Below are 12,500 nucleotides of genomic sequence, written 5' to 3' on the forward strand. Positions count from 1 at the left end.
TAGTGTCCTGGCGTCTCGTCTTGATGTCTATTATAACAAGTCCCTTCGCCGAATAACGGAGTACAGTTGGCATGTGTCCAACCGACGGCTACACCGTGAGACTGGCCTGGGACCTGTTACTTGCATCTCAAGCTATATGGGCACCTAGCTCGTTTCCCTGTGGATGACCCTGCCTAGGATTGTCTCTCTGCGAGACAATCCTAGGTGGAGGAGGCCCGTGGGACGACCTAGAAGGTCATGGCTTGAACAACTCGACTAGTCCTGACGCGGGGAGTCAGATATGGGCCTGGAGACTCCCCATAAGGGAACCTCGTGGCTGGAAGAGAAGGGTGGATTTATATATTCATATACATATATAGTATATAAATATGTAAACATGTATATACACATACAGACAAATGTGTGTGTGTGTGTGTGTGTGTGTGTGTGTGTGTGTGCATTGTATGTATGAGTGTGCATGTGTGTGTGTGTGTGTGTGTGTGTGTGTGTGTGTGTGTGTGTGTGTGTGCATACATGTAAGTATATCCACAATGGCAATGACAGATGCACGTGTACAAGTTCACGTAAATTTATCGATAACATGCTATGCCTATGTCACTGCTACAGCAACTTCCACGACTGGAACTGCTATTAGTCTTATTCTTATCACTGTCTTCAATAAAAGGTACTATGATATCAATGGGAAGAATGTCAGGGATTATTTTAATCGTTAAGTATGCTATAGATGTTATTCCTACAATTATTGTTGTTATTATCATTATCGATATTATTAGTATTACCATTGCCATTATCATTATCATCATTGTTAATATTTGTATTGTTACTTTCCTTATTATCATTATTATTATTATTATTATTATTATTATTATTATTATCATCATTAGCAGCTGCAGCATTGTTATCAATATTAGTATCTTCATTATCATAACCATTATCATTTTTACTACCACTACTGGTATTATAATCATTGTTATCACAGTTATAATTTGTATCATTATTATTATATTATTATCATTATTATTAATTTTGTTGTCTTTTATCATTATCATTATAATTATTATAATTATCATTACTGCTCTCATCATTATTATCATAATTTTCATCAACATCCTCCTCATCATTACCATTGTCATTATTATCACTATGTATAGGCTACTAAAAGATCCAAGATCTTAATCATTATTAGTCACATTGCTTAACCACAGAATTTCTGTGTAGTTGAAATAACACAATGGATAATTTCTAAGAACTCAGTGATAATGGCATTACACTTAGGTATCATCTCTCAAACTGTAGATATGTAGTAATTGTACTTACACACATAATTAAGTATAGATATGTGTGTGCATATACGTATGCTACATGTATCTACATACATATCTCCATTTGTGCACTTAAACAAATGCTTGCACTAATGCGCTTCAGATATTCAACTACAAGAAATATATTTGGAATAGGTAACAGTGTAGAAACAATGTTGTTTTTTTTCATTTCAACTTAATTTTATTCGTTTTGGTGGAATAATGTAACAACAGAAAACATGTTTGATGATGAAGAAGAGCGAGTGAATGATCTTGTTTTTTTACAAAGATTCATAGGGTGCAGGAGGAGGAGGGGCGTAGGCGGGGGGAGCGGGCCTGTAGGTGGGCGTGTGCTCGGGGTACTGAGCCTCGCCCTCGTAGGTGACCTCAGCTACAAGACCGTTGCCGGTGTCCTCGTACTTGACGATCTGCCTACGGCCGTCGGGGAGGTCGACGGTGTAGCTGCCCTCGGTCTTGTAGCCGTCGCGGGACTCCGAGTGGCCGAGGTTGACGCCGTAGTCATCGGTGATGCCGTAGTTGTAGGTGTACTTGGGAGGAACCTGTAGAATGGCAAAATAAGTCGTCAACGTTATATATTAAGACGGACTGTTTCACAAAGAGTCTTACACTCTTGATTCAAGATTGGATTCCATTGTTTGAAAAAGTAGGATGAGTGATCTTATAAGAATTCCAAATTCTGTGGTAAGCCATGGAAATGATACATATAAACGACATTACGAAATAAAACGAAACTTGGTGTTCATGGAAACTATACATAATAAAATATGGTTAATTACTTATTCCAAATGAAATGCAACACCGAAAATAGAAAAGAGAAGCAGGATATCATACTTACAGCAGGGTAATGTGGTTCGCTGTGGTATGCTGGTGGTGGAGGGTGGTAGGGGGCAGGTGGAGGGTGGTAGGGGGCAGGTGGAGGGGGATAAGGGGACTGATCAGCTATGGCCACAACAGCCAGGCAGGCGATGACGGCGATCTGGAAATTAGGAGAAATTTCATATAATTTTACTTGACTGCTGTCGAATTATTTGAAAGTACAGTTTCATTTCTTTTAATAATCTAGTTTCTTATATAAAATAGAAAACACTGATCTTGTTCACTGTTTTTCTTCACACAACGGGTCACTTCAGAGCATTGGGAGAGCTAGTCCGCGAGCCTACCTTGAGGGACATGGCGGCGGAGGGAATGATGGCATTGAAGACGAGCTCAGTGTTTATATACTCTCGCCGAACTTTCTCTTTGTCATGCTCAGGTGGATATGATTACGTGAATATTTCAAGGGAGAAAGAAGGTGGAAGAGAAATATGTGCACATATTATATATATGTACAAGTATAATTACAGGTGCTGCATCTACGTCTATTTGCCTTCTCTCTCTCTTCCTGATTTCTGCCTCTCTCTCTCGCTGTCTCTCATCTGCCTATGACTCTCTCTCTCTCTCTCTCTCTCTCTCTCTCTCTCTCTATATATATATATATATATATATATATATATACATATATATATGTGTATATATATATTGTGTATATATACACATAAATGTGTATGTACACATATATGTGTGTGTGTGTGCACATATATGTATGTGTGTACACACACATATATATGTGTGTGTTATCTGTATTATCTATATTATCAAAAATCAGATGGAGAGTTGAATGAGAGAGAGTGAAAGAGGCACAAATAAACAAAAGAGAAATAGCTAGACAGACAGACACAGGCATAAATAGACAAAACAGACATATTCAGTATATAAACACTCGCGATCTGTACATCAGTACATGCAAATGGTACCGATGTCAATAACCAAATATTAAAAAAACACCATTGTCCATCAGTCAACTTATGTTACATTATTTCCATAAAATACCTGTAACGCATTTTCTTTTCTAAACCTCATATTTCTCCGTCTCAGACATTTTACAAAGCCAGCCACCTGTGGTGTGACAGAAAGACAAACATAAATGACACACAAATGCCTATTCTTGGTTCACCTGAATAGCCAGTCCCCAGTTGGTCTTCGTTTTTAGCCAATCTCGCTATTTATTGTTATTTATAACATTTATTGATAGATTTTTAACGTTTTAAATATTTCATTATTTCAGTCTAACAAGGTGTTCGCCGCTAATGACCTTAGCTGTTGACGCGGCAGATAATTTTAAATAATCAATCAATCAATCTCTCTCTTAAAGACTGTGCATTAAACGGGTTTCAAATGTGAGCGCGAGACTTTTTAATTTTAGGTAAGTTTTAGTATATGAAGATTTTATATCAATAATAAAACTCTGAAGTGAACATACCTTTGTACATAGTTGCTGCATTTGTCTACTCTTTTATACATACATATATATGTGTAAACACACACAGTCATATGTGTGTGTGTGTGTGATGTATTAATACACATCTACAAACACATACGTTTTTATAAGTCCACGTAAAGGATGTATATACAATTAACGGTAACATACAGTGGTTATATATATCATTGCTATAATCATTACCATTCATGGTAATACTGTGAGTCTCAGTCTTATCATCATAGTATTATCATAAAAGTGACATGATATTAATGGTAATAATATCAGTAAAGACTACAATGCCCAAAGTAACGATATCCATGATAATGTATGTGATATTCATGAAAAAGGTTCTGTTATTTGATCATTGGTGCGATAAATGATATTACTATAATCATTGCTGTTGCCCTTGTTGGTTCAATTATTGTTATCTTTATCATCATCATTATCATTATAGTTATAATGTCATTACTATTGTAACTGTAGATAGTATTACTTCTACGAATATCATGATTACTTTAATAATTATTTTCATTATTTCTCAACAATAAAAAATCCATGTAACTCAAAGAACATTAGGGTTGAAACATCATTTCTAAGAACTCGAGAGAGTATTGGCTTTGCAACCAAGTTCACGTAAATGAACCCTTTCTCATACTGAACAGTGGGACGAGAATAATGGATTTATACCTGTGGCTTTAGTTCAATTAAGTGTATTTCGCTTAAGCCGGGCTTTGCCTGTGGCCCTTTGTAAATCGTATTCAGTCTTTCAATGTAAAAGGAGTTGGAGAAGCGTTAAGTGTTAATATCTATATTTTTGTCGGTTTAATAACACAATTTTAGGGTTCGATAACACTGCATTCTATATTATGTATATAGATATATGCATGCACCTACACACCTACATATCCACATACACACGTGTTAGTATTCTTTACACACATATCCCCTACTTGTTTGTGTGTATACATATATATATATATGTATGTGCGTGTATGCATGTGTATATATATGTGAACATATTTATGTATATATATACATACCTATATACACCAATATGCATACATATAAACAAGGTATTTTTGTAGCTTCCAAAAAACAAAAACAGTTTGATACATAGTTTGATTATTGGTTCGTAATCGCAACAAGTCTCGGTATCGTCGGAATTTGTTTATACAGTAAAAAAAAAAAAAAAAAAAAAAAAAAAAAAAAAAAAAAAAATCCCATAAAAAGTCAATAGAAAACCATTAACCTATCTAATTGTAATCAGAAACCTAACATTATAGAAGCTTCAAATAAAATAAAAAAGTACCTTGACTACTCTCCGACACACAACTTTTCGCTTCGCAAAGCTGTGGAAACTTTTAATTCTATTTCTCTGATCAAACAACATTTTTTTTCTACATATCTCATCCATTGTCCTTATTATGGAAACTGGAAACATATGTTGCTGTAAGTTTTGCATCTTATCGTATCCACCGCGAGAAGCTCCATGAATCTCACTCAACAGGATAATTCTAATGATTACAGACATTATTCATCTTAGTGCAACGATATATCAATAAATCAAGATATACAACCCTTCTTTTGATATTTTTTTGAGTCTAAGGTTACATCATCATTGTACAGTGAGATTTTAGGGATACGAAAAGATTTTTCAGCACGTAACAGGAATGTTAGCGCAAAGGCCAAATATGTCTGAGGATGTGTCAAACATTTGGGGATATAGGAGATATTACAAAAGGTCTATATATTCATATACATACACGTGTGCTATACGTACATTCATACATATCTCCAGCTGAATATCTATCCACATATACGCACTTGTGTGCTGCGAGTATTTAGTTACAAGAACTATATTTTGAATAGGTAACACTGGAGAAATAAAGGGTGCTGTCCTTTCAATTTATTTTTTATTATCTTTGGTAAAGTAATGTAACAACAAAAACAAGTTTGATGATGAAGACGAACGAGTGAATGATTTTGTTTTTACAAAGAATGGATACACATTATTCATAGGGCGTAGGGGCAGGAGGTGCGTAGGCAGGGGGAGCGGGCCTGTAGGTGGGCGTGTGCTCTGGATACTGAGCCTCGCCCTCGTAGGTGACCTCAGCTACAAGACCGTCGCCGTTGTCCACGTACTTGACGATCTGCCTACGGCCGTCGGGGAGGTCGACGGTGTAGCTGCCCTCGGTCTTGTAGCCGTCGCGGGACTCCGAGTGGCCGAGGTTGACGCCGTAGTCACCGGAGATGCCGTAGTTGTAGGTGTATTTCGGAGGAACCTGTAGAAGGGCAAAATAAGTCGTCAGCGTCGTACATACAGACGGACTGTGTCAAAGTCTTGAAATTTGATTCAAGATTGGATTTATATTTACGAAAAAAGTAGGATGAGTGATCATATATCATAATTCCAAATTTTGAGATGCATTTCGTGGAAATGATGCAAGTAAATTAATTCCATGAAAGGACAGGACAAAATGAAATTAAATTAAATCCGGGTCTCATGAAAACTATACATAAAAAATATCAATATAAACTTCTTGGTAAGAAGCAGGATATACTTACATCAGGGTAATGTGGTTCGCTGTGGTATGCCGGTGGTGGAGGGTGGTAGGGGGCAGGTGGAGGGGGATAAGGGGACTGATCAGCTATGGCCACAACAGCCAGGCAGGCGATGACGGCGATCTGGAAATTGGATAAATTTCTTTATTAAAAACAAAAGACCAATCATGGTTATATTTTCTTATCTCACTTGACACTTTCCTTCTCTTTCCCTTTCTTTTGACAATCTAGTTGACACTCATAAAAAAAAAAAAACAGAAAGCGCTGTTCTTGTTCATTATTTCTTTCTCTTGTTCACATAACGAGTCACTTCACGGCATTAGGAGAGCTAGTCTGCGAGCCTACCTTGAGGGACATGGCGGCGGAGGGAATGATGGCACCCAAGACGATCTAAGGCTTTATATACTCAGGCCCGGACTCTCTCTCTCTCTCTTTCGCGCCTCGCTCTGGTGGATGTGGTCATGTGGATATTTCAGGAGAGAAATAAGGAGAAAGCGAAAAATAGTTAAGTGCATATATATAGATAGCTAAATAGGATTTATGAATGGAAAGATATGAAGAGAATGACAACTCTTTAACCTACTGTTAAAACTGTTTAACCAAATAAGTTGAGAAGGCTTTTTTTGTTATTATTATTATTATTATTATTATTATTATTATTATTATTATTATTATTTTTAATGTTCCTAATCAATTAGAAAGATCCATTTCATGGGTTGTATTTCGTTCTTCCATATATTTTGGTTCCTAAGTAAGTAATATTGTATTTGCTAGACATTATTATACCATAAAATCTATATCACATGAATGAGAAGGGTTAGGTATATGAAGGTTGACTGATTAATTAGAGCAACAATCATTACCCAAAACATCTGCAACACACACACACGCGTATGCTCACACACACATACACACATAAAAATATACATTATATATATACATATATATATATATATATATAGTGCATAAATATTTATACACGTATATACACACAGATACACACATAAATATATAGGTATATATGTACATCTATGTACATGTATATATATATATATATATATATATATATATATATATATATATGTATATATATATATGTACATATACAGTTAGATAGATCAATACATATACACATAAGTATATATATACATGTATACAGGCAGGTAAATAGATAGATAGATATGTATATACATATATATCCGCATGTATATGCTTGTACGTTTATATAGGTATATAAGAGTAAGCGTATGTCTGCGTGTGTGTGTGTGCATACGTGTATGTATATCCACATGCACAATGGCAGGCATGTGTACAAGTTCACGTATATTTATCGATAGCATGCTAGGACTATTAATGTCATTACTACAGCCATTTCCATTCCTGGAATTGCTCTTTGTCTTATTATCAAAATTTACAATGATATCAGTGGCTGTAATGATTATGTTTATGAGATTATGTTAATCGTTAAGTATGCTGTGGCCTTTATTATCATAATCGGCATTGTAATTATTACTATCATTAATAGTAACATCAGAAAGGTTAGGTATATCAAGGTTGAGTGATTAAGAGTTCGTATTTAGAGCAACAATCATTAACACCGTTTTGAAAAAAAAAAAAAAAACAACAACAACAACAACTAAGCAAATTGATCATGTAATTCTTTTCAGCGGAGTTTACCAGACTTAATTATCACCTATTTATCAGTAACGTTAATCAGACATACATATTATAAATACTCATATATATATATATATTGATATATATATATGTATAGATGTACACATATATGAATATATGAATTAGTATCCATGTACATACACGCACAAATGCACACACTCATATACACACAAACGCACACAGAAATACACACACACACACACACACACACACACACACACACACACACACATATATATATATATATATATATATATATGTAAATATATGTATATATATATACGTATATACATACACACACACGCACACACACACACACACACACACACACACACACACACACACACATATATATATATATATATATATATATATATATGCAAACTGTAAATACATATATATATATATATAAATATATATATGCAAACATATATAAATGTACACACACACACACACACACACACACACACACACACACACACACACACACACACACACACACACACATATATATATATATATGCAAACTGTAAATATATATATATATATATATATATATATACATACACACACATACACATACACACACACACGCGCACACACACACGCATGCACGCAAGCACACGCACACATACATACATACATACACACACACACACACATATATATACATACACACACAATCAAACAAATATAGATAGGTATACATTTGTATATATATACATATATAGGTAGATAAATAGATATACATATGTATATATATATAGAGAGAGAGAGACAAATAGACAGATGGATATGTATATACATATTTAGGTGTGTCTGTGCCTGTGTATGGGTGTGAGCGCGTGTGTGTTTTTTGGGCATACATGTATGTATATCCACATATACAATGACAGACACATGTGTACAAGTTTGCTCACATTTAGCTACAGTATACTGTGACTATTTGTGTCATTACTACAGCCCTTTCCATTACTGGAACTGCTATTAGTCTTATTATTAGCAAAATTTACAATATCAGTGGAAATAATGTCAGATTATGTTAATCGTTAACCATATTATTTTATTACTGTAATTACTGCTGCGGACATTATTAGTATTACTGACATTAACAGTATTACCATTTCCATTCTCATACCAGAATCATTGTGATTATTCTTTATTATTGATATTATCATTATTACTATAATCATAATCACTAACAATGTTATTATCATTATTGATATCACCATGATTTTATTATTATTACGGTTATTATCTGTTGTATTGTTTCTATTGTCATTGTTATTAAAATTATTGTTATCATTATCATTAATGCTATTATTAACATTATCATTATATTCATCACTATCCTCATCATTCTCATCAGTCCTTATTATCATTATACATAGTACTACTTAAGGTCCTATGATCTTTATCATTATCAGTAGTATCACTGAACGAGAGAATTTCCGTGTAGTTGAAAGAACACAAGGGATATGTGATTTCAGAGAACTCGAGCGTATTCTCGTTACAGTTAAATTAAGTATCCTCTCTCATACTGAAGAGGGGTAGATATGTAGTAATTGTACTTACACACACATATGTATGTATGTATATGTGTGTGTGTGTGCGTGAGTGTATATGTATATATATATATATATATATATATATATTTCATATGCATAAACTTGTGCTACATGTATCAACATATAGATCTTCATTTGCGCTAAATATTCATTTACGGGAAATATATTTCGAATAAGTAACACTGGAGTAACAATGTCATTTCAACTTATTTTTATTATCTTTGGTGGAATAATGTAACAACAGAAAACATGTTTGATGATGAAGAAGAGCGAGTGAATGATTTTGTTTTTACAAAGATTGGATACATATTATTCATAGCGTGCAGGAGGAGGAGGGGCGTAGGCGGGGGGAGCGGGCCTGTAGGTGGGCGTGTGCTCGGGGTACTGAGCCTCACCCTCGTAGGTGACCTGAGCTACAAGACCGTCGCCGTTGTCCTCGTACTTGACGATCTGCCTACGGCCGTCGGGGAGGTCGACGGTGTAGCTGCCCTCGGTCTTGTAGCCGTCGCGGGACTCCGAGTGGCCGAGGTTGACGCCGTAGTCACCGGAGATGCCGTAGTTGTAGGTGTATTTCGGAGGAACCTGTAGAATGAAGAGAGTCGTCAGCGTCGACTGTATCAAAGTCTTAAACTCTTGGTTCAAGATTGGATTTATGTGTGAAAAAAACGATCATAAATCATAAGAATTCCAAATTTTGTGATGTAATCCATGCAAATGATGCATGACTAAATTAAATGAATGGAAAACAAGTTTTCATGGAAACCATACATAATAAAATATGAGGGTTGACTTACTTAATTCAATGCAATACAGAAAATAGAGAAGAAAAGAAAGATATACTTGCATCAGGGTAATGAGGTTCACTGTGGTAGGCAGGTGGTGGAGGGTGGTAGGGGGCAGGTGGAGGAGGGTGTGGGGACTGATCAGCTATGGCCACAACAGCCAAGCAAGCGATGACGGCGATCTGGAAATTAGGAGAAATCTATCATTAAAAACATAAACAACTAGTTGTGGTTATATTTTCTTATTCCCTTTCTTTTGACAATCTAATTGACACTCGCATAACTTTGCTTGACTTTTGTCTTATGTTTTACAGTTTCATTTCTTTTGACAATCTAGTTGTTTTCTTATAAGACAAAGAGTACTTTCTTCACATAAGTCATTTCACAACTAGTCCGCGAGCCTACCTTGAGAGACATGACAGCGGAGAGATGATGGCGCTGAAGACGAGCTCAGGCCTTATATGCTCGCGCCGAACTCTCTCTTTGTCATGCTCAGGTGGATATGATTACGTAAATATTTCAAGGGAGAAATACGGCGAAAGAAAAATATGCACACACATTGTATACATGTACTAGTAAAGTTACAGTACCTGCATCTACGTCTCTCCCTCTCTGTCTTTGTTTGTCTGTCTGTCTCTCTCTCCCTCAATATCTGTCAATCAAGCTATCCATGTATCTCTCTGTCTCTCTCTACCTATATATATATATATATATATATATATATATATATATATATATATTATATGTATACACATGTGGTGTGTGTGTGTGTGTGTGTGTGTGTGTGTGTGTGTGTGTGTGTGTGTGTGTGTGTGTGTGTGTGTGTAATATATATATATATATGTGTGTGTATGTATATGTATATGTATATGTAAATATATATATATATGTGTGTGTGTGTGTGTGTGAGTGTACACATACACATGTGTGTATGTCTTACTTAGATTATGAAATGTGTGACAGAGAGTTTGATGTGAGAAACAGAGAGAGAGAGAGATGCAAATAGACAACGGGGGAGATAACCAGACATGCACAGGGAGAGATACAGACAAAACGAAGAGAAAATGTATTACGTCTTTTCTAAATATGAGATCAACTTTGGTATATAACTTTATATTGTTAATAAAACTCTGAAGTGTGCATACCTTTGCATATAGCTACTGCATTTATTTACTCTTTTATACATACATATATATCTAAACACACACACACACATATATGTGTGTGTATATATACATACATAAACATCTACACACACATAAACACAAACGTGTGTACAAGTCCACGCGAAAGTTGTATACAAAAGTGACGGTAACATGCAATGATATATATATATATATATATATATATATATATATATATATATATGAATATATATGTATATATGATATATATATATATATATATATATATATATACATATCACTGCTATAATCATTGCCATTAATGGGAATACCCTTTGTATCATTCTTATCATAGTATCATGAGTGACTTTTATAATGTTAATATTCATAATGACAGCGAAAATTACGATACCCATGATAATGTAGGTGATGATAAGTGCGATATTTGTTATCACTATAATCCCTGTTGTTGCCTTTGTTGATATTTTGTTATTTTATTGTAACTAAAGGTAGTAATACTTCTGCAAATGTGATCATATTAATTATTTTTGTAACTCAAGAAAACATAAGGGTGATGCATGATTTTTGAGAACTCGAGAGCGTATTGGCGTTGCAATCAAGTTCAATCAACATAAAAGAAAATGGAGAGGTATTAATGTCTATATTTTTGGCGTTTTAATCACATAATGGTAGGGTTCGACAACACTGCACTCATAGATCATGTATATAGATATATGCATGCACTTACACTCAGACATATTTACACACACACACACACACACACATCTATGTGTTCACACACATAACCTGCCTGTATATATATGTGTGTTTGTGTTTCCCGTGTGAGTGTATGTGTGTGCGTCTTCAGTCTTTTACACACACATTTCCCGCCTGTGTATATATCTATGTAGGTATATATATATATATATATATATATATATATATATATATATATATATATATATATATATATACGTACATGTGCATACCTATATGCATACATGTGTACAAATAAGGTCTTTGTGTAACCTCCCTAAACCACAAGCACTTTGATGCTTTGCTTGACGTCGCCACAAATCTCGGTATCCTCTAAATTTGTTCTGCTATACAGTTTAGATAAAAAACCGATTGACTTTATTCCACATAAAAAAAAAAAAAAAAAAAAA

The 12,500-nt window shown here is 34.7% G+C and overlaps 1 protein-coding gene across 1 annotated transcript; it reads right to left on the bottom strand.

Moving 5' to 3' along the window:
* Positions 1–9,737: 9,737 nt before the first annotated feature.
* Positions 9,738–10,806, bottom strand: LOC125039042 (vitelline membrane protein 15a-2-like). The gene is made up of 4 exons (XM_047632762.1): positions 10,801–10,806; positions 10,269–10,392; positions 9,974–10,010; positions 9,738–9,882 (listed from the first exon to the last, which is right to left on the bottom strand). Exons 1-4 carry the CDS (start codon positions 10,804–10,806, stop codon positions 9,738–9,740), a joined length of 312 nt encoding a protein of 103 aa, XP_047488718.1.
* Between the last annotated feature and the right edge of the window lie 1,694 nt (positions 10,807–12,500).

The sequence above is a fragment of the Penaeus chinensis genome, chromosome 26 (assembly GCF_019202785.1).
Source record: "Penaeus chinensis breed Huanghai No. 1 chromosome 26, ASM1920278v2, whole genome shotgun sequence".
In the NCBI taxonomy this organism is placed as follows: Eukaryota; Metazoa; Arthropoda; class Malacostraca; order Decapoda; family Penaeidae; genus Penaeus; species Penaeus chinensis.